This window comes from Lathamus discolor, chromosome 3 (genome assembly GCF_037157495.1).
Source record: "Lathamus discolor isolate bLatDis1 chromosome 3, bLatDis1.hap1, whole genome shotgun sequence".
Classification (NCBI taxonomy): domain Eukaryota; kingdom Metazoa; phylum Chordata; class Aves; order Psittaciformes; family Psittacidae; genus Lathamus; species Lathamus discolor.
The window spans coordinates 145,288,001-145,312,710 of NC_088886.1; the positions used below are offsets into that span (position 1 = coordinate 145,288,001).

At 36.0% G+C, this 24,710-nt stretch overlaps 1 protein-coding gene across 1 annotated transcript in view; it reads right to left on the reverse strand.

Moving 5' to 3' along the window:
• Positions 1–8,253: 8,253 nt before the first annotated feature.
• Positions 8,254–24,710, reverse strand: part of RAB11FIP2 (RAB11 family interacting protein 2) — a 33,632-nt gene continuing 17,175 nt past the window's right edge. The window contains exons 4-5 of the mRNA XM_065672361.1: positions 16,596–16,641; positions 8,254–12,957 (exon numbers count right to left, since the gene is read on the reverse strand). Of these exons, the coding sequence (XP_065528433.1) occupies positions 12,730–12,957; positions 16,596–16,641 (274 nt within the window). The 3' untranslated portion in view covers positions 8,254–12,729. The remainder of the gene's footprint in view (positions 12,958–16,595; positions 16,642–24,710) is intronic.

The window sequence follows — 24,710 nt, forward strand, 5'->3', positions numbered from 1 at the left end:
TGATGTTTTCTGAAGTAGGAAGACGACAAAATAGCTCTATAGTGTTTTGGCTTGGGGATAAGTACTTTAAAAGCACAGGACATGAGGTGGTTCTTTCACCCAAAAAAGAGAAGGAAAATAGATTTTCTTTGGTAAATAAATTTTCCTAACTTCCACACAATCATTCAAGTAAACTGAGTATGATCTCTCCCCTTCCAGCCTTTCTGGGAGCCACCATTTGGCACCCCTGTGTGCTTGTGCCTTCCAATTGACTAAAGGAAAAGAAAAAAATAAGGAAAAGTTAAGATCTTAGAGAAAAAACCTCCCACTTAGCTGTGTTTGGTTTAAATATTAAGAATATAATCAGTAAAATCTGTTTAGTGGGTCACTTGCTATCCCTTGGCTGATTTATTTCTATATTCAGAGGTGTTGCCTGAATGTTCTACCTGCGCAAACCAACGATATGTGACAAGGTGCCAAATGGCTCCTAAAGCTCATGCTGGGTGTGCTGCCTTCACCGCAGCAATGTGCCTACTGCGTGTTCCTGGAACAACTGTCTTGAGTTACTGACCTAAAAGTGATGGGTACTGCCAGAATTGCATCCTTCTCTGCCACAATTAAGGGAGAAACAAAAGAAAACCCCTCCTGAAATCCCTCTGATATTTACCCAGGCAACCTCCCAGATCCCAGTGGAGGCTTGAGGCTGTAACTCAACACATGATTTTGCATAATAGGATGCATCTTAAATTGCAGTCTTCTACTGTTGCTAACCCTGGAGTCTGACCTTGGCTTTAATTTTCAAGAGTTTACTTTGCCCAAGCTTCTCCTGCTCAACTTCAGCGATGCTCAAAACAACGACAGAGCAGCCAAAACCTATAAAGTGGGCAAATAACAGAGCGCTCATCAAACTTTTTTGTACTCCGATACCGTTTTAAACACACGCGATATTAGGAACAGAGCATGATTTAAATGTGCTTTGACATGGGAGATGATACCGGGGAAGATAAATGTTTTAAATCAAACTCTATTTAAGATAAGCACGGCATACAAAGTAGCTACTTGACTCCTGAATTTAAAAGTGCAGTTATTCAGGTACATACTTAAGTATACAGAATTGTATGTGGAAAATATAGAATCATAGAATGGGATGGGTTGGAAAGGACCTTAAGATCATCCAGTTCCAACCCCCCTGCCATGGCAAGCGACGCCTCCCACTAAACCATGTCACCCAAGGCTCTGTCAATGGGCAATTATATTAGCAAAGAAAATATAACATGTTCAAGCAGTATGCCGCTTTATTGACTATTATTCTTCAACTAATTTTTACAACTTGCCAAAGTGCATGGTCTATACTGATTTGAAGCCAAATTGAAAGTACAGGTGCATCAAAATGTAAGATGTTATTTTAATAGCTGAAGCTATTTCAGTAGCTGAAGCTTATATTCAGAAGTGAAGCTGTGTAAACCAATGTCTTCAAGTGTTTAGCTGTGCGCCAGAAGAAGGAAAAGCCTCAGTAAGAAACAGACTGATGCTACTGCCATCTCACAACAGTCCTGGGCTACAAACACATTATTTAATCAGACAAGCCAAAAATATTCCATTCCTAGGGACCAGGATTTACGCCCAGCCCTAAATTTTCCTCTATGTCAGCAAAGCTAATTGCTATTTTCAAACAGGCGTGGTAAGGGTCTGCTGCCCTGGATCTAAGACAGTCATTAAAACCAGCGCAAAGTGGGAATAACAGTTAATATTGTAATTCAGCAGCCTTTTAAGCTCATTTTGACCTGGTATTATGCCAAAATTTGGTATTAATGTCAAAGTTTGAAAATGAGTAATTACACTTAGTGAGAATTTCTTTCTACTTGGTAAGGGTCTAAAGACAAAAAAGGGAAACCTAGTGGAAACAGGAGTGAGCCTCCTGAGTTTAGCTGCTCATAAAAGGCCTGAGAACAAGAGACTCATGTTTTTTAGCAGATATGCTGCCAGCTTTTCTCACAGTGTAAAGTCCAGGGCCACATCTAAAATAAACACATTTTATACCTGTGGGAAGCAGGGAGGTTCAGTTTTCCGATGGTCTAAATAATTAATATCCATCAGTTGAGAGATATGAGCCAACAGAATATACACTGGTGCCGCTGGGTACCATCGCAAGAGGATAACAATAATCCAAATGTCATGCTGACATCTGCTACTGTACAAACTGCAAGGGCTACAGCCAGCTTGCTCGAAGGTTTTCAAACACTGACTCTGCTGTCCAAGTGCCAGTCTGAGGTTAGCAAGGAGAAAAAGATGAAATCCTGGAAATTTCATAATGTGCTGATCATATCCCTCAGTATCTCTTAAAGTGCTCTAATGAGAAAACATTGACTTTTAAAACACTTCAGGAAAAGCATCACTTTGCATCTGGGGCTGCAGTGAGTGGTTATTTCAGCTGACCAGTATCATGCTAGTAGATCTTCCCAAGCTAGAACAGCAGCTAGCTTGTAAAGGGATTTATGGAGGGAAGGATGTTTCCTAGGACATCACAAAAAGCGCTCCTGCCAGACAACCAGCACTTCATGGAAACATCTGAACAGTAAAAAGAACTCTACTGGCCTCATATCTGCCCTTCAGAACTGCATCACTGTTTATACGTCAGTCTTTGAACAAGGCATTGACTCCATTAGGCTTTAGTCAGACTAATAAATTTTCTTTCAAAGACGAGTCAAAGGAGGAATCAAATGAACAAGTAACAGATGCAATATTTTGTGTTTCTGATAATTATCTTCCGGGTAAGAAGTAAATAAATAAAATCAGGAGCTTTTAATCCAAGCAATTTATTTTGGGGGGCAATTCATGCACTTTTTCCCAGACAGTAGGAAAAGCTGAGAAATCTGCTACTGTTTGTGTTCACAGCATCCAACACACTCCTGAAGTGTGATGCTAGTCAGTTAGTGCCTCCTGTAAAGAAGCAGTTATTGCTTTTCATGCTTACCACAGGAAAACTCAACAAGCTTATTTGTTACCTTTTATATTCTGAGAGAGATGATGCTCCCTTCTACAACCACCTTATATATTAGTATTTCACCAATCAATACAGCAGCTACCTAAAAACTGTCTCACTTCCTCTCCTTCTAAAATTAACATCTTTTTCAACTAAACACACAAATCCAGTTACTGAAGACCATCATTACTGAATGCTTTTCACCTACTATTTCTGAACACCTTAAAAACTTGGGACATTGAGTGATACTGTGATTGAGTGAGAGACTTAGGTTTTTCACAGAGTAACTCTTTTTTCTCCAATATCAGCTGTTTTGTTAGGCACTCACACTCAACTGCAAAGTACAACTATCCCTTTGGGTACAGCAGTTGTCTTCTGCAAGTCTGCATGTTTCTTTAGGATACAGGGAAAAATGTGGTCTCCTCCTTATTCAAATGAACTGCCTGAATGTTCTCATATTTTTTAAGTTAAGATGAGGAAGACACTGTTAAGTGAACAGAATACATCTCCAAACCAGGCAACTTTCCAAACAAGTTAATGATGTCCCACACAACATTACCAACAAACGTTGCCTTTTATTTTGAGTGCTCTTTGGCTACTATACTTTTAGGTAGTAAACCCAAACAGGAACTGCAAAGGTTTGTGGGCTTGCAGATGAAGAACACCCTGACCAACCCATCCTGATTGATATGTATTTGGGAATTTATCTGCTTATTTGCTTCCTTTCCCCTAAGACTAAAAGGATTGTTCTTAAGGGGACAACCTTCCTCCCTCTATATTCAAGAAATCTATTCTCACCTTGATGTTCATTTCAATATGTTTGCTCTATTTAGACTGTGGCTTTGAGCCATGCTTCCAAAGTTCAAGATAGTTTTCCAATGAGCCCTTCAGAAACTTGCTTTCATCCCAGTTTTGGCAGTCATCTCTCATCGCGTATTTCATTTGTTACTTTGGACGCAAGTCCCCATCCAAAACAGTCCAAGAGCAAAGCAGAGGAACAGCCTCCAAATATGGTGAGAGCTAAGCTGGTTTCTGGAGTAGTTTAGCACATCGACGTGCGTAAGAATGAAGAGAACTGGAACAAGTTTTAACTAATGCTCTAAATAGACTGTGGTTAATTGTTCAGAACTTAAAAACTACACAGAAAATCCTGACACAGATAAAAGAATAGCTAAGACCCCATTAGTAAATATAACCCTGTCATGATCAACTCCAGCAAGAAAATGCTGCTACAACTGTCTCAAATCATGTCTGATGAAACAAAGGTTAAGCACAAGTCCTTAATTTAGTATATGGTTTATAAAGAGCTAGCAAAGTTTATACTATCAAACACAAAGGAGCTTTCCAAAGCAATTATACTGGACAGATGTAATAAAAATACTTGCCAGAAAAAATACTCTGCAGTATCTACCAACTGAATCTTAATTCAAATCATGCAATTCTTTTGCTTTATTTAGGATTATTCTATTTCTCCCCTCTGGTGCCGGATGTTTCTTTCATTTAGTCTCATTAAGTTAAAATTCACACTCTTTCACAGTATTCTGTGTGTGGATTATGAAGAGGTCAATTAGAAGAACATCTCAAATGGCAGTTAACGTTAATCAAGTGAACTGTTTATCTATTATAACCAATAATAATCTGGCCCTTAACAATAACGAGTTATTTATACAAGTTTTTAACTGTGAAAATATAACAAAAGAGGGAATTTTCTGTATCTGATCCTGGAAACACATAAGCCAGGTATTCGTAGTATCATACAATATACTCAATATATTTCACACACACCAAGAAGCCAAGATCACAGCTTACAAAGCATCATTTTTTTCCTGGGTCCGACAGAGCAGTACCTAACACCTGTTGTAAACTGATTCCTATTCTCTTGTCCTCTGGTTTATAAAGAAATAAAGCAAATTTGATGCTAGCCTGTTGGATAACGGAGTGCCCGAGGCTATGTACCCACGTCTAACGGCCAGGCAGTTCAACAGAAAGCTTTGTATAGTTTTTTAGGAAAACCTTAATTCTCTCAGAGCTCATTTTTAACTTCTATAACACAAAATGAGGATGTCAGATACTTTGGCTCTGTATACTTTGGAAAAGAACAATCTGGAATCTCACAGTATCACCTTACGACTTAAAATATGTAATTGTGGTAGCTTTTGAATCACAACTATAAAATATTGGAACATATATCTATAATGAAATTAAAACTATAAATTACATGAACACTTTCAATTGTTTCTTGTTATAAGCATTTAATGATTTAGATTAAAATAGCACATAAGAACCTTTAAAATAGTGTATTGAAAAAAGCTTATCCAAATGTAGTTGCTATGCAAAAGGCCAGACTTTCCTTTTAAAAAAACAGGACCTTTTGCATGGGTGCTTCAGTATTCCTTAAAAACAACTACTAAGTAATCTACAATTAGCAAAACATAAGCATATTTAAGCTATGAATTATAAGCTAATGAAATAAGCTGCTTTACCAGGGAAAACATTTTGTTAGGAAATAGAAAATACTCATAGCTGGAGAGTCAGCAGCTGCTTTTAAAGGATGCCATTAAGCTGCCATTATTTTGACAAAGCTCTGGCCTCAAAGAGGCAAATTTTCTTAATGCATTGTATAAGTCCTTGACAAATTACATAATATTCATTAAATTTAAATGGAGATCCTTGATGTCTCCTGTAAAGATGTCCCAGGGAGTCAATTTTCAGGGAATTCATAATGTAAGCAGCAAGTTATCGGAGAAGGAGACATTCATCACCCAAGAAGGCCCCGAATGAATCATTTAGAGAAGGTGATATGACACATTTTGGTGGTTTATTTGTTAGACTCCACGAGACCTGGAGCCAGACACATCCCTCAAGTAACAACAGAGGCAGACTGGCCAGCCAGGCGTTGCATACACAGAATTTCCTAAGCCATTTCCTAACTTCCATAGGAAAGTGGTTTGTTTAATTCCTAAAGTTAAAACTAGTGTCTAAGAGTAAAAAAGCAGAGATGACAGCTGGTCAAAGCACTGTGCCCTTGCCTCACATCTAACCCCGCAGGAACCAATCCTTCCATTAAACTCTCACTTTTGGGGAGGTTTTTGCCCTGGCACTATCTTGCTAGTGAAGGATGCTGTGTTAACTGGTCTCTGTTACAAAGAGAACCTGCTGGGCAAACAGACCCCTTAAAATCTGAATCCTAGCCCTACTAACTTCTTTCTTGGTGGTTTTCCCAACAGTGGAATCTCTCCAGCCTTGCTTCTACTAATTCCCTCTATATCACACAGCAGACAATATTAAGGCTGAAACAAAAGACCACCCCATGAAATTCTGCCTCCTTTTTAATATTTGGATTTAAATGTTGCATGTGCTTAAAACCTTTTAAAGCTGCTTATTTTTAAAGTATAAACATGTCAGGGCTTGCTGAACACTCAGGGCACTTTCCTATCCTAAATCATCATCCATTTATCAAAGACTGATCTACATTGCTAAATGCTGTAAAAAGAATAATAAATAATAATTTTATAAATAGTTTGCATTAATCTCCATGTAATGGCCATTGGCTTCCAGCACTGAATATATTGCTACTATATATAAACATTACACATACAATGCCACAAGGTTTTCAAATTGGTCTGTACTTAGTGTGGTAGCCTTCTATGTTTACCTAGAAAGTAGTACAGACAAGAGAAAACAGCGTCCTTTAGCAGATAGTCTTATTCCTTTCTCTCATAAAATGACATTATTACAAAATAATCCAACATTTATTAATGCAGAATAAAAGACAGGATTTCTTTTTCATCATCATTATTTATAACTTTATTAATGTGCCCAGTATTACACAAAAGGGCAATGTATCCCAAGTGAGCTGCAGCCAGAGCTTGTACAACACTCCCATAAAAACGAATTAAGAAAATATGGAAATGAAATCCTGATTTTTACTCTGTATGGCTCCATAAAGAAATGCAGCTGGAGAGAGAATGGTCCTTAATGATCCATCTAGTTTATATCTAAATATTTCAATAGCTCTTTAACTGATAAACTATATTCAGAATATCCCTGGAAACCTTTATTAGGAGGTTGAGATACTAAATATGAAAACTCAAAACCCAACTCCACACAGGGGAAACTGAAAGCTGTTTAATCAAGCTGGTCTCTTACCCTGTCAATAGAATTAGCGTTGGTATCAACTAACAAACATTATGCCTCTCAGGTAGGGAAATTGCACTGGCTTCATTTTCAAATGGGCATAGGAATGAGATTAGTTACCAGATGTGAATTACAGATGGAAACGTATTTAATAAGCAGCACGGTGCTTTCAGAAACCCGTCTGCTCCTCTATCCTCATTCGTCATGTACTCACCCAACAGAACAGTCCCAAAATCAGTGAGACATGGGTGAAACAGCTGATGGAGACCTGCATAACAAAATGCATGTAAGTACATATACATCTCAAAAATTCCCTACTTCCCATAACCACTGCATTTCATGGATACCTCCAAGAGAAGAACCCTTTCTAAACCTAGTCCATAGTTGTACAAAGGACCTAGTCATGGGGCAAGTTAACTGCAAGGAAAGGAATCTCATCCCAATGAAATGCAAGCCTCCAAGTTACTGGGTGAACTCCTCACAACGTTCTTCTGATCTAGGACCAGTCTTTGTATCTCCTTAGGATCCAGAAAACCTGTCATTGTCACGGGACAGACTTTGGTGTATTGCTGCCTCAAGGAAGAGGAAAAGAAGATAGGCAAAACCTTTTCTTTTTTCTTGAGAAAAGGGAAAAAGTTGCAGGGACACTGAAAAACTAGCTATGGGACAGGGAAGTGGGGGACAATGCTCCAGTTTTCTGTCAATCTAGCTGGGTTTTATTCTGTCAAGCCTGAAGAGAAATATGCATCATGTTTGCCCTATACAAATTTGCACAGTGTCTGTCCTCATGCTAAATGCAGTTCTGGTCTGCAGTGCCAAAGATCTCCCAGTTCTATTTACACAACCACACAATCAGAGGAATGGTGCATTTATAGAGACTGTGGCTGTCATATAAAACCAAACATACTTAAGAACATGCTTTTTTTACCCACTAATTATAAGTTTTTACACTACTGAAGAGATTTCCCATAATGGCGACCTTGCAAACATATAATGATATTCCTTTAGAGCTGTCCTTAAGGAAATACACCTTAAGGAACACTCAGACTCTGGCCTGAGAGTCTTAACAGCACAGTTCCTACAGACACATACTTAAGCTGAACTTGGGAGTTACGTGCTTTGCATTACACAGATTAACATCACAGTTCAAGAAATACGTCGGTAGTGCATTGTGGTGCTTTATTAGTGTTAGACATGCAATATTTAATGGACAAAAAATAAAATATTAAGATAACATTTTAATCAAATTAAAGGAGTTGAAGTTGCACTAATGAAACAAAAATAAAGTTTTTCATGCATTCTAAGTTTATACTTCTCACATGTGCATACAGTTGTGATTCTGTACCATTATTAAATGTAGACAAACTACCATTGATTGCACAAGACGAAATCAACCCTTAAGTTATAAGTAATGGTCATATCTTTTACAGGCTTCCTATATAACCTGGATCTTCAGCTTTTTATAGTACACTGTAATACAAGACATCTGGAAGCTTCTAAGATGAATAGGAATGGGTCTATCATTTGTAATATACAGTGGCTTCTTCAATGTACAAATTATGAAAGATAAAGCAAATGCCCACCATGCTGTAGGAGACTATGACTTCTTCAACAAAAAGAAACCTCAAAATCCTTCATTAACAGATTAAAGTGCTACCTATTGCATATTAAATACTTCCAGTGACTGTATCTACATTTAGAAGTTATAAATCCCTGAAAATAGGGTTTCATATCGAAAGTGCTGACAGACCCTTAAATCTAGCATCATCAACACAGCAGCACTATAATCCTTCACCATGGACTTCAAAGAGAGGAAGTTAGTCAACATGCTTTAAATATCAGCGTTTTAAAAGCCCACAGCTAACGCCTCTATCATATCTACAACAGTAATGGATACATAAAGAGCAAAAAAGCATGAGCTTACTTGACATACTTGACATGGGACAATAATTTTTCTTTAAAGCTGGAAGTGTAAATCAACATCCAGTGCAGCAGTAAACATATTAAGACAGCAGTTCCATTTGTTTTAAGACGCATCTAAGAAAGGGCATCCTGTACAGAAAGAAATGCAGCCTAGTACCTAATGAACATGATTTTCATTAGGTCCCCGAATCATGAAACCTTTCTAAATGCAAGGCAACATTTTCACAGCTGGAAAATTACAAATAGATCTTGATACAGAGCCAACAGCAATAAATGTAGTTATGTATAATCTAGGGAGAATGCTACATTCATTAGTAGGTGGAAAACCAAGCTAAACATAATATACAGCAGCAAGAGGTAACATGTAAATATTAAACATCCTTCTTGAATGGCAGAAAATTTCAACTTATTACTTACAACATTACAGTATGGCCTTCATGTTTGTTCCTTAAAGTAAGTAAAATACATGGCTATGAGCAGAACTGTTTAAAAGGATAACTTCCTTTTAGTGTGTGCATGGATGAAGTCTTACGCTAATTTTCGAGAGAAAAATCCAAATAATATGAACATGTCCAAAATTGTCACTCTTATATTTTCAAGGGCAAGAAAGACTGACTGTAAGTGGCAAATTACTACGGTTTTAAAATGATCTGCAAGAAAGCTTAAAACTTTATCCTATGGGAGAAGCAGAACTTTCTTTATTTTCAACGTATCAATGACTCCGTGTGAAATGTTTTCATCTGAAAGCTGTGTGGTTCAAAAAATACATGTGGGGTGAAGATGCTTTCTTAAAAATAACCTCAAAATATAGAAAAATTATAAATTTTTCTTTCTAAGCAGAAAATGAAGTGTATAGAATCTTTTCAGAATTGCTCTAAAAGCAGCCTATATCTTCAGCTAGAACTCTGTAATCTTTCATAGTTGGAAATGTCCCATTTTGCCTCTTGTAGGAACTCTACCTTTGCCTAAACTGTGTTTGTCATTCCCCCCTTTCGTGACAAACTGCTAGAAACAAAAGGTGCTTTTATTCACTTACAGATCAGATAAAGACTAGATAGCACATTCAAAGCTTCACTAAATTTCTTCACTAATGCACAAAAATTGATCTTTTCGCTACCTTTAATCTGCTTATCATTGTTGGTATGCAAATATGTCAAACGATTTGCTCTTAGTCAATTATGCAGTTTGATATTGTACATTTACATTCTAAAAGGAGTCATTTCTGAGGTGCTAAATATAGTAGAGTTTCATTTTAATAATTATAAGTTGGCTTGCAAGTGAAAAAGTCATTGGAGCATATTCTCTGGTTAGTTTACTTGTTAAACCCCATTGGGGTGTGTAATTTAATCATTGTAGATACTACAGATGGTCTCATACCAGTGAGTTTGAAAATGACTGTGGAATTCAAAACAATTGTGCAACACTTCCCCACTAACAATACGAGAAAACCACTTGCTTTGGCCAAACATTTGAAAATGTTTAAGAATTTTTATGGAAATACTGAGTAACTGAAATACATCTTGGTGTACTTAGGAAATTGAAATCTAATAAGAGTGCAAAACCTAACTTCCAACTGTAAACGTACCATAACTTAGTACATAACCTTTGGCACTTCAAATATATTACAACAAATTTACAGTCATTTAGATCTTAAGTGGGTCAAAAGAACATTCAGGTGGCTTATGAGGTACCGAACTTGATAAATCCTTAGGTTGTCAAAAGACAGACTACCTAATGAAGCGGGCCCATTTCTGTCCTACAAACATCTAAATACAGAGCACTACAATTAGGTAGGCCTTGAGTAAAACTCAGGCTCTATCCAGGCACAATAATCTATGCTAAGGAATCCCAATGGTGAGCTGGGAACACTCAAACTGCATACATTTTAGGGACATAGGACTAGGGGGATGGGAGGTAGCTGCTAAAATAAAGAAGAAAATATAAAGAAGAAAGAAGAAAAGAAGAAAAAGGCTAAAAAGAAGTAAATGAAATCTGAGAACAATTCTACAAAGAAGTCTTTCTTTTCTAAGAAGAATTAATCTGTAATGTCATACAACATTACCATCATCAAATTCATCCAGGTAGAACTTCTTTAACTTTTCCAGATCATATATTCAAGACATTACTAATTTGTGCAGCTTTAAAAATGACGAAGTATTTAGGTCTTTTACAAGAAAAAAATTGGAATTTCATTTCAAGCTTTTTTTCCCTCCTCAGTAACAGCCATTACATGGTGCTATAAGTAAAAAAACACAAAACAAAACCAGATCAAGTGTAGAAAAAGAGGGGGAGGAGGAGAAGACCATCAGTTTTCTTATATCTAAATCTAAACTATTCTCTGTACATTTTTAATATCATCTTACTCTTTCACAGCAACAGAAAATCCAACTGAGGCTCTTAGGAAGAAGAATTAAAATTAAGACCTATTTATCTTAATATTGTGAGGATTTTTCTCCTACTGTATTCTCCCATTATACATTCAGCACTATATTTTGCCAATTTATTGAATAACAGATACCTTTTTCATATGTCATTTTACAAACAATTATTAAATGATCAGGAAGACATTTACTACATTCTTCTTTCATTTGCCTCAATGAAAACTGACTTTTAGAAGTACTTACAAGGGATAGAGGGGTGTTTTTAAATGAAAAGCCTTTTCAGGTACTCTATACATGTTTAAGCAACATAGCTTATTTCTAAGGGCACATACTTCATTGTCATAAGATTAAAAAACCAACCACAGATATATATCATGTAAAACTCAACCTCAAATTGAGTCAGTTCCATGTTTTTTGAATTATCGTGTCTATTTAAGTCAGTCTGTTCATTTCTCCTACATTTTCACTGTAGTAGTCTTTAACTGAACAAAGTATTCCTATCTTTATTTCATACTTTTCTCCAGTTCTCCCTCCAACTCTATTAACACTGTTCGAAGTACTTTAACATATAAAAAGGCATGCAATAACTTCATACAAAAAGATCCTCAAAACAACTTTATGTCATGAGCTCACTACCAAAGTTCAATCATTACACACAACATCCAGCACTTAAGTGTAAAATAACTGATTCCAGCATGTGCCATTACTGGAATGGCATGGTATATTTCACATTGTTATACAAAAAGCACATTGTATAGAATACAGCATTTAATCTGCAAAGATTGTGCATCACTGTTTTCCTCTAATACGTGTAGAACAAACTACATTCCATTGCAACAAACTGCACTTAGGTTTAGTAAAGCGCACTACACTGGCTTGAAAACAGCAGTCTTGATGGCATGCTGTAATATCAGAATTGATATATTTGCATAATACCAAGAATCACTCAAGAAAACATTCATAACAGACAGGCTTCCCAGTTGAAATTGCCACATGGTGAACACTAAGCTACTATATAAACTGCATGGACACATTTAAGGTGTATTATTAACTCCACCGTAAGCATTCTGTACCTAAAGGTGTTTTCATCAAAAATAATAATAATTAAAAAAAAAGTTAGTTAGGTCATGTAACAGAATATTACTTTTGGCAGGCCCTGCTAGTGTTCAGAGTAAAAAAAAAAAACAAAGAACCCCATGCCATAGTCCCGTCCTCCCGATTCCTGGAATTTCTTAGGAGAAAACGAATGAAGAGAAGACAAAATGGTAAAGTGTGATTTCCTTCTCGCAATGTATTCAGCAGAAAGTACCATCAGGTGTCACTATCTTAGCTTTTGGAAAATTTGCCAGCTTTTCGGGAAGGTTCATATGGCACTCTGAGAATACTAGGTGTTTCTTCCATTACTCGTACAAGAAGATTATCAATGTAATCCTCAAGTTCACGAATATGGGTGTCCTTCTTCTTAAGTTGCTCTTTATGTTTCACCAGCTCCTGCAAAACCTCTTCGTAAGTAAGGTTACGGTATCCTGCAGTGGCGTCGAAAGGATTTCCATCCTACAGATAAGTGTGAAAAAACACCAGGTTTTATTAAACAGTTCAGTGTTCTGAACAAATTCATGCTTTTCATAAGTTTCTCATGTGCACCTCTTGACAGAAGCAACTTCTTGGCAACATACCTCTATTTGCTCTATAGCTTTCCCTCCAGCAACCCCACTGGAGCAGAAAACTGGAGATAGCTTTCCCAGTTTGCATTAAGTTTTCCCACACCATCATCTCAAAACCCCACTGTTTTATCAGGTGTATACACAGTTAATGACCGTAAAAGCAATAGCCACACGAACAGTAAGCAGGTCCATTTTGGGAAACCACTATGTAGTTAAGTATAGAAGGACCAGAGAAAGAGCCCTGAGAATTCACATCCTGCTGTAACTTCTCTAAGTTCTCACCTTTTGAGCGTATCATAGCAAAACTTAGCTCTAAAGGACATCAACCCTCATCTATCTTTCATATTCTATTTTCTGTCATCAGTGGTTCTCTAGAACTCGGCCTCTGATTCATGTAATAAAACTTTCAATTTTAAACTTCAGGTGAAAACTAAAAGGCTGCATCTTATTTGCACCAGAGCACTTAAGACAGAAATGTGTACTACTAAAAGACCTTGCTTGCCTGCTTGCATGCTTTAAATCAGGAGGGAACCAGAATCGAGCAGTAGGGAAAACAGAACTGTTTCTGTAATGAGTTCTGATGATTTGAAAGTGCAGTTATTAGCAGAGATGGACAAATCTGTGGCCTTAACAAAGGGCTAGATAAACTTGAATGTCATATTCTGTGTCAAGAGAATTAGCTCTGACCTGAAATAACATATTATGAAAAATTCGCAAACATGTAACTGCGAAAAAGGTTGGAAGAGTTGAAGTAGTAGCACTGTTAAACATGCCAAGCAGCAAGTTTTATCTGATTCAGAAACAGAGACATTTAAAAGATATGGAACCTTTAATGAAGTAAAACTAATCTCACCTCTAAAATCCTGCTCCTCTAACAGGGCAGAAGAGGAACATAAGATAGCTTTTGTTTACAGTAGAAACTCGTCATTAAAAACGATAAAGCTTTCACAGTTAGGAAGCACACCACATAAAAAAGTCACATTCATTCCTTTTTCATGCTTCATTCCTCTTCTTTCCATACAGTAGCTCCATATTTGCACACTGGCATATGTCGAATCATTAAAAAACGCAGGTGGCCGAAGTTTTCGAATAAACCTAATTAAAAGTGATGGTGAACTGCAAATAGGCTGAAGTACGACAGATCAATCAGCCTCTCTCCATCAGTCATATTCTAACAGTAGCTCTCAAATATCTGTGCTTTTTTAAGGGTTTCTCACTACGTTTGAGATATGCAATGTCACGTTTATGTATGTGTATTCAGGATTGTAAACTTACTAAGTTACAAGATTATGATTAATAACTCCCACTTTATTAAAATAGCTAATAATGAAATTTATAAATTGGTCAGTAATTGATTTCCAACAAGTATTGAAGAGAAAATAAATTCACTTTGTGGTCATTATATTTTGAATACATTTTCTTCTACAAGAAGGAAGTAGAATTGTCTCTATGGTATTAGATTTTTGTACACATTGGAAAAGACATCGTTAACACTTCCATGTCTAAACTATAGTTTGCCTCATTTTCTGATTTGGCAAAGGAACAGAAATTAAGATGCAATGATGACTTTAATTACTATATAAAGTTTACTGTAAAATTGTGTGCAATCCATATGCTTTAAAGACGTGTTGTCATACCCATGCCCCAGATAGATCCTTAAGGGGAATAACCTATCACATTAATTACACAAGAAAATTCGAGTTAACGAATGTTAGTACCTAGAAATAAATATTGTTCAAATCAAGAAGAATTTAGATGTTCTGTTCAAGCAAGTAAGTGATACTTAAATGTGTAAGGAACATCTTTACAAAGCCAGATGCTACGATTTTAATACAAAACATTAATCTTACAATGCATTATTAAGGAAAAAAAAGTTTTTAAATACTAAATCTATGCAAAGAACGATTGTCTCAGCTACAAAATACTACAGGGGTACACAGTGACAGCCAGAGGAAATGGAGTTGGATAAAACAAAGGCATGGCAATCTCTGATCATCTCTTTATTGTTCTAATGAGGAATTCTGCTCTGGGAATATCATCTAAGCTACTTTCACATCTTTTGTCCTACTTATTTCATCTTCTTTTCAGTTCTTAATTAGGCCTTAAAGAGCTCACGCTGCCCTTTCAACTGGTTACTGCTCCCATTTAAACACTGCTTTCAGAGACAGGTGTTGGCACCAGAGTAGAAGACATACAAACATAATTACTAAATGTGATGCACAAGGAAGAAATATAACAACTTGGTGAGGGCTATTATTGCAGAACCTAATAATAAGCGACTTCAAACACCTTAGAAAGCAATCTTTAATATTAAAAAAATAATAATCAAATGGTATCATTCAAAACTACGGTTGAGATATTGTTTCTTCTCCACCTAATTTGTATTTTGTATTAAATGAGCACCACCTCATAATCCTACAACTGACATTCAGTATAGTTGGTATTCCAACGGAAAAATCATCAAGGATTTCTTTTATCACCTTTAAATCCTTTAAATAAAACAATTCACATCTTATTTCTTAAAAGAATTAAACCGATGCTTTTACCAGCAATAAATCTCATGATGTGCAGTAGTACATTTGCAAGCACATAGAAACTGTAATTATGGTTACTTTACAGACAATAGCTGCTAAGTTAAATCAATTTTTTGATGTCGCTTTTTGTCAGAGATTAAGTAACTGCCTGGTAGAATTCAGTTTACTATCTGATCAAAGGCAGCCTTCATATACTCTGACATCTCCCACCACTTACTTACATTATAAAAACTTGGGCATTTACAATAACATCAAATGTTATTACAAATCATTCACATAAACCAGCAAAAGCAAACAGTACAAAGCCATATTTGCTTGTGAAACTTGTTTTCCATATATTTGAAAGACTGAAAACAAACCTAGTTTTAAAGATTTCATCTATTCACAGAACGAATTCTAGTAAAACCACATTTTCCTTCAAACAAAGACACTGCATGGGAAATCTGTGGATTTTTCCGGTCTTTTCTTACACATTATATTCTGGGTACTTTTAGAGTCAAAAGAGTATTCTGAATAATAACATCTTGTATTTCTATTTGTAGTGTTTTCTGAGAGGCTGTTAATTAATCATTTGTATTATTAATCCCATCATATATCAGTTCATTACATCCATTTTGATTTGCCATCTAAAGACTGTCCTCAAGTCTCTTGACTACGACAATTAATATATCATTGGCAAATGCAGAGTTCCTGACCATTATTTCTCTAGTCACCTGAAATACCCCAAAGCAACGGTTTTCTTCTTACTTTCTGTGCAAAGATCTGATTTTCCCCTTCTGTAGATCATCGTACTGGAAGTACAATGCATATTGAGTGTAAAACTCTTCTTTATTTCCAAATTTGTATTAAGCTTATTATTTTCCAATTAGATTTTCTGGATACGTCAAAAGAAAACCAAGAACCCTAACATTTCCTTTAAGAGGCTAAACAAGAACTGTCAAGCACCAATTAGTTGGCATTTACTGATGGCTTTCCATAACATTTCAGAACTCACCACTGTTTTCCTGAGGTCCTCAATGCCAGAAGGATTCACATTAAAACTGTGGGAAAAAAACAAAACCCCAAATATTAGCATTGCATGGTTATCAGACCAAACCATCTACTAGAAGACACTGCTCAATTCAGCATATAGCTATAAAATATTTAATATTATTTGTTTTCTTGATTTGTTGAACTCAGGAAAAACAGGAAAATACTCAGAAATAATGGAAATTTTAATATATTCTTTGTTCATTTTTTTTTTGTATTTTTTCACATTCTTTTTGCAACAAAATTTGAATAATTAAGAAAGACAGGAAAGGATATTACAGATTGTGCTTCCCTATTTCTTCTCTTCTCTCTAGACTTACCTTGAGCTTCTAAGCAGAAAGTGATACTGTAAATGAAATGTTCTGGAAACAGGTCCCTGGGATGAGGCTGTTAAAAAACCAACAAAATCCTGCACACTAACATGTATTCGCAGCTGTCACAGCAGCTGCTAGAGGTGAAAGGTCCTTAGAAATTCCAATGAGATCACCAGCTTAAATCAGAGCTGAAAAGCCATCTTCTGTAGCAACATTTGTTTCATACTTAAGTAAATAATGTATTATTTTATAAACATGGTGAGTTTCTCACATATCCAAACAGCAAAGCTATTTTATGATGTTGTCGTGTTGAGATTCTTTTCTTCCTCAACTACAAAAGTTCAGTTGATATTGATCAAGGCAGCACTGTCTCAGTGTCAGGCCTACGAAATGGTCCACTTGTCTCTCAGGCTGGTATAACTATTAGCAAATACCTTCAAAAATCAGTGCCTCTATGTTCTCATGTGCTTGATACAGCAAGAATGGAAAGAAAACTAACCCTCTGAAAATTTGGGTCTGTCTCACAAATACTATGTCCTTAGTAGCATCACTGCAAATGTCATTCTGTCACCTCACAGAATCTACTATTTAGCTTAGATTGCATGTACTGCCTGTCAAGGGTGATGTTGGTTGAATGAGAATAACGCTAAGATTTACAAATATATGTCTATCCTTTTAAAATGTATTTTAAAGGTAGCTTCGAGTAAAGAACATGCATTTTATGGCTCCTCATCACTGTTATTTGAATTTATAAGCCATATATATATGCCGTATACATATGGCGTAAAAGTGGAATGGATACAATTTATAAATGTAAATTAGGTAAAATGGATAACCCAATTTTTTTCTGTTAAAAAAAAAAATGTTTTACATTCTAATTTTTCTTTTTTTTTTTTTTACTTTAATTTTCTTTATCTATATATAACTTTTCATTTCCAAAGCAGGTAGCCTTTTGCTCATAGAGAAGTCCCATGAACCATCTGCTGGACTGAAGATACTAGGTAAAGACTGGATTACACAAACAGTCACAACTAGAAATCAAGAGGTGTCTGAATCAAGTTCTGCCTAATTCCCATTATACCTGTTTGTAACAGTGATCCGCAGCAGTTTGCTGGAGACCAGTTTTGAATGAGGGGCCTCTTTCATCGGGTATTGTCTAAAAAGCTAAAGGCAGGAAACCTCCCCCCCAGCCCGCCTTTTAGTTTCACACTGATGTGTCAAACACATGATGAACTTGCTTCATTCATGGCTGCCTTTCGTAATCCGAGTACAAAAAAAATGGGTTAACTGAACTGGATCGAATTAGCTTGGTGAAAACCAAGAATGTCTCTATTTAACGAAGTGTGGCGTTAATTTGGGGTATCTTTCTTTTGGGACTGTTTCCTCATGTTAGACAAGATATAGAATAATACAGCCTGACTGCTCAACTGAGTGACTGTCTGAAAGGTTAAAAAAGCAAGATCTTTCATTGCCCTGAATGACTTTATAGTTTCTGTGAACCAAGTTTGAGGACTCTTTTTCATAGCAGCAGCTTAAAAGAAGAGCGAAGTTCTGACTACGTAAAGTTAAGTTTGAAAATTATAAATCACTGGCAATACAGACTCATTTTTTCTCTTTTAGCTAAACCCCCCTGCAATCATTTCCATAATATTGCAGACATTGTAACTGCAATTACAATAGAGCACATCTGCTTATTTTACATGAAGCTATTCAAATACACTTACAAAAAATGAAAAACTATTAAACAAAATATTCCCCAATAAAAACCTGAACCCCATGAACAGTCTTATTCATATTCTGAAGTGATATATGGAAATATACTGCATCTCAAGGACAAAACAGGTGCTGAGATTGCATATAACATTTTTCACATCAGACTGTCTGCTAAGCAAGGTGGGAGCTCAGTGGCCTTGCTGAGCCCCGCAGGGTTTCCTGCCAGCGCTTCCAGCCCAAGGTGAGCCTGAGCAGATGCAGGCTCTCACTGCTGTACCTATAATTCACTGTCGAGAACCATGTAATACCTCTAAAGAAAATACTGTAAAATTATCAATACATACAGTCGGAGGAGTTGCATGTTTGGTGCATTGAAATTCATGACAGCATTTGTTCTTCAGTTTAAATTTCCTCCCAGTAACACATGCCTAAAGTTACCATCTTGTCTGATTACTGGTAATAGCTTACAGAAAACACGCCTCTAGGACTACAGCCCACACGCTGTACAACCATCACAAGCCTCCTTCGAGCAGCCATTTTCTTGACATCCTAAGAGCATTCTGAAATCATTGATCTCAGCAATTATAAAAAATGTCATTTTTTTTACAGTGTTATAATCAAATCACAGTTCATAGTGATAGTTACAGTCCCATCTCTGGTTTTTCCCCAGGGTTTGATAAATCGGCAAGCAACTTTTGCTTTGGAAGCATGAAATTCTATGTTCACAGCTTGGGAAAAAGTTTCTTTTTCCTTTGGGTTCTTTTGTTTTGAGCTTACTGTGAATAGTGATTGTAAAAAACTGGCATTGTAAGATTCTGTAATTATTGTTTCTCAATTATGCCCAAACTAAATTTGCTCAATTTGCAAGTAAAAAAGATGCTTCTTTTCTAACAAATGGACTTTCCACCAACTCACTCTGAAAACTACAGTCAAACTGGATTTCTCTGGCTCATTGTCTTTAACACTGTGTGTAACTTCTACGTATTGCTATACCCGAGTCTAACAGCTCCTCACTGTCATACCTTCCAACCTACACAAACTGGCTTTCTGCTCACTGAAAAGAGCTCATGTACCTTCTTGCTCCTGTGTTCTTCAACACCTCAAGGAACCAAGTCATTTTCTACCTCTTCCACTTACCCACACAAAGAAGGCCCCCTCTCCACCACTGTGGAGTCTCAAGTGCCTCAATGTGATGACCCAGATCCTGTAATGATTTTTAACAGTTTGTCTCTTACAATTAATAAACTTTCGTTCACTCTGATCACCTTCAAGAAAGTTAGGAACTAGTAAAAGGGAGGTAAATCACACCAGCACAGATTCAAAATCAGCTACAGAGGTGAGACAGAGGAGCACACAGATGACACTAAGCAAGCCACTCAACTTCTACATTGGCCCACTATAGGCAGAACAATCTTCAATCTAGCACAACAGTTAATCATGAACCCCATTTCACTTATCTGGGAATTCAATTAGTTTCCTCAACAATTATATCAGACAGACATATTATAAATCTGATTCTATAGAGCATTTTGGATGTCTGTCATAATCATAGAAAACATATTTTATATTTGTTATTTTCCCTATTTAAATACATTAGAACAACTTACTTTACCTATTTAAATATATTATAAAAGCTTCCTTTTTTCCCCCCTAACAGCTATATTTTATAAGGTAGTTAAATACTTACATTGCATGCTTATTAGTTGCAGTTTGCACAGAAACTTCAACACAGTGAAGTTGAGGATGTACTACAAGCTCAAGTTTATGACTGGAGCTTGTAATTCTGTCTTTGAAGCTTAATAGTAGTAAAAAATTCAAACATTAGGGGCTGCTTAAATATTTAGCTTCTCAATGCCTAGAGATTAAAACAACCTTAAAAATATCTTTCCTATAGCTGATTTAAACATTTTAGTGCCTGAACCATTTACTCTGACAATATAATGAATGGGAATCAGACTTCTAAATTATGCTGTATGGAAACTGTATTTTCTTAATAGAACAAAAGCTTTTTACTTATCTTGTGCTATTCATATTAGTTATATGAACATTGTACTCTATACTATTAGAAATTAAAACTAGGATATTTACATTAATCATTACTGTTCCAAGTTCTGAAACCTTCCATCTTAACTTGCCATCATGTAAAATACCCATTATACCAATAAGCTCAGTGTGAGCTTTCAGTTGCTTTAATATGGAATGTCTGTACACAGGTAATTAGCAAATCTCTACCATGTTAATTTTCCATTCAAGTCAAAATATCCCTATTCCTACTTCTTGGTCTTTGGACTGATTCTTATTACAGTGCTTATGCATTTTCTCCTTGGATTCTCACAACACGTATCACAACTTTGAAATATTAGGATGCAATTTAAGTTATTACCAATGTACTAGAAAAACAAAAGAAACTAATAAAATCAGATAGAGTTAATGAAATTCAGAAACTTAGCTTTCCATAGAATATTATTAGCCTGCTGTGCCTGGCAATGCAGACATCACTTTATACTCTGAGAAGGAATGACTATCATGTCTGGCAACTAAGCAAGTATGGAGTAAGCATATTACCATTTATTTCACAATCAGATTCTGGGGAACATCACTTAAGACGCTTCACTTTATAAATTGTCCTGCTGTCAAGCCATGTTCTGTTGCCTTTTGGAGCTTGTGTAACCCCAGGAGGACACAAAAAGAGCATCAGGTTTTGTTGCTGTCACTCCATTTTCTTATTACTATAAAGTCTCATGCCAAGAACTAAGAAACTGGACCAAACCCCCGAACACTAAGAGACACTCTTCTTGCAAATAATTTGTTCTCAAGCTACACACTCTTTAGACAGACTCCTTTGGAAATAGTCTGTTCGTGAGTATAGTGCTGCTCTCTATGGAGCCCTTTAAAGATGGCAAAAGGTTCCCTGAGATAAAGAAGTTACAGTCTCAGAATACAGTGCTCAATAATGGTCCTGAACAACATGTGGTTCAAGCTCATGTATATTTCAAAGTTGTTGCAGCAGAAACATGACAATACAACTATATGGAAGGACAGAAACTTTCAGTTGAAATAACCTGGAGAATTTAACAGATTTCTGGTTTTCTGTATAAACACCTTCATTTCATAAACAGAGATGGATCTGGATCCAAAATATACTGGTGAGAAATTCTGAGGTGTCTGATACTGTTGGGAGACAGCTCAAGGGACGTAGAGGCATAGAGGTCTGCATTCACGAGCTCTACCACAATGCAGCCTTCTCCTTCCAAAAATATAAGTACCTTAAGCAGCTGTAACTTGTACTTCTTGTACTTGCCCACCACTGGACATGTTACTCATGCAAATATAGTTATTACTCAGTACTTACAAAACATTCTAAAAATCAAGTGTTCTCACACAATGTACTCAACTGAATTTTAAGTTTCTGGAAACAAACAACAACAGTTTTACATAAAAAATTAGTATTTTAAAGCATATAAATATTCCCCCTTTTACTAGGCAGTTGTGCCTCAAGAGACCAATAAGGAACTGTTACACTAAAAGTTGTGCCAGCACCTCCACTAGAACCCCCTGCTATTAGCGCTCTGTTAAGTCAACCAAAAGACCCAAATAACTCTAAAGTAAAATTTTATATTGAAATTTCCAGAACCATTTTTGGAACTCTTAAAAAAACAGCTCTAATTCTTAGTTCTTCTAATGAAACAGATTAAAAAAGGTTCATCAATTTTACACAGCTTCTGCATTTATTAATGAAGAAACTGCATATAACTATTTAGTTTTTCCTTTTTTCTTTCAAAAAGAAAATAGAACAGGCAGTGCATTTCCCCTTGGGACAGATAACATGCCTCGTGTACCCACTTGAAAAAGATTTCACATGCCCTAATGTGCACCAACAGACAATGAAAGCTTGAAAAAATCTTGTCATGCAGCCAGGAGGATGAACTTTCAAAACAGTGTTGCTAAAACAGACAACTAATTAGGAGTAAGTGGCTGACGGTGAAGAGTCTGCAAAAGTCAAGATTAATACTAAGGAATGCTACAGTATCTCTCTAAGAACGATTGCTCCAACCCACTCCAGTAATGTCGCAAATACTGTGACCGCTGCTTTGTAGTAGCTTTGCCAAAGATTATTTCATTATTCTCTCATCACATGTAGTGATCTTTCTAAACCAGATGATACTAGTCCTGGCAGGACAGACTATGAATGTTTGCATCATTTCTGCTTGTTTTGTAGTTTCCCTTTACATCTCATGTACTGATAATATATTTAGTTGTTGAAATGATGCTTTAGTGACAGCTTTACCACACTGCATTAACAAATAAGAACAGTCTACAGCATAATTCATGCATTATCATAGTCTACCAATATTCTACCTTGCACAGATAACCACAGCTGACTGAAGTCTAATCAAATTTCAGCAGAGAACTGAAAAAAACCTTTCATTTCAAGAAAAGCCATGCAGAAGTACACTGTTGTTAAAATAAGACATGCTAACAGAAAGAGGAAACAAAACTCTGAAAATAGCATAGTACACCTGATGCCATTTTTTGACTAACAGAGAAACAAATAGATGTTAAAATGTCAGAATGTACTTTCTTGCTCTAGCAAACACAATAATAAAACTCGTTAAAGATCAACATTGCTGAACAAGGCATATGAAAATTGAAAATAGGGACTTGGAAAAGTACATTGGAAAATGATGACCTTTTTTGGAAAAGAAATATACACCCATTATAACCCTTTGCTCTGATCAGGCAACTTCTGGGGCTCATTCCAATGGAGCTTTGACCAGTAACTATGCCTCTGGCACATCACAGGCGAGACTGAAAGCATTTAACAGCCATTTACCTTTGACTAAGTTGAAGTTATTGCATTAAGAACTTATCTCCACTGTGGTTTAAGCTATAAGGTTTTACTATAAGGTTTTACTTTACAACTGCAATGACTAGAGACAGGCACCCACTCTACTAACAGCTCAACTCACAACAGTAACCTAGAAAGTCAGGTTACTGTTAACAGAAACACCATGATTTTGCAAAAGCTTCTTTATCTAGTTGACCATCACACGCACATTTCAGTATTTGCTGAAATGGAACAGATACCAGCTGCTCTTTAGACTTCACGATTTAATATGATTCGAACACATCACAGTTATCAGGAGCCTCGTGTTTTCATGGCTCCTCACTTGTTTTTTTTCCAAATGGATATATCAGAATTGCTTATTTCAAACACTGCATCCATTGGGAAAAATTAAACTGCAGATACTGATTTGTTTAGGACAGGCATCTCTGGAGAGGCAGCTCTGACAGCTCCTGTGATGACAGTATGGGGGAGTGAGGCTCAAGAAAATAACCACATTCAGAAATTACAGAAAAGCAGAAAGATGCAAAAGAGATGAGTTTAAGGGTTGGGTTGGGGGTGGTTTTGTTTGGTTTTGGGTTTGTTTTGGGATTTTGGTTGGGGTTTTTTTTGAGTTGCAATTTTTTAAAAAGGCTGAAACAGTAAAAGAACACGGAAAAACAAATGAGTTTTTTTTCTCCAATTGACATTATTATAAAAATTATATAAATTATAGCTAATTTATATATATAATATATACAATTATATATAAAATTATATAATCTATAAAAAATTATAAAAAGCCCCAGTATTCATAATTGCAAATAGTGAATCCTAATAAAATACATGTTTCTTTGTCCTCCACTATTCTATTTTCCATATCGTTTAGAATGTAAAGTACCTATTGCCAGAAATTGAGATAAAGTGTAACCAGTATGTAGGCACAAGCTTTACTTTTTTTTCTCTAAGTTTAATAATACTTAGGTCATGGAAGAGCTACTTTGAAAGGATTCTTTAATGTATCTCTCTTTATGCATACATATACGTATATACAGACACACTGTGCGTAAGTGTATGTATTTTATATATAATGTGTGGGTATGTGTGCGTGTATATGTGTATATAAATATAAAAATATATGTGTATATATAAATAATGAGTCTTAGAAAACTCCCACCTATCAATTCAGTTCCCCAGATCTGGAATTTGATCAGACTAGTAACAACCT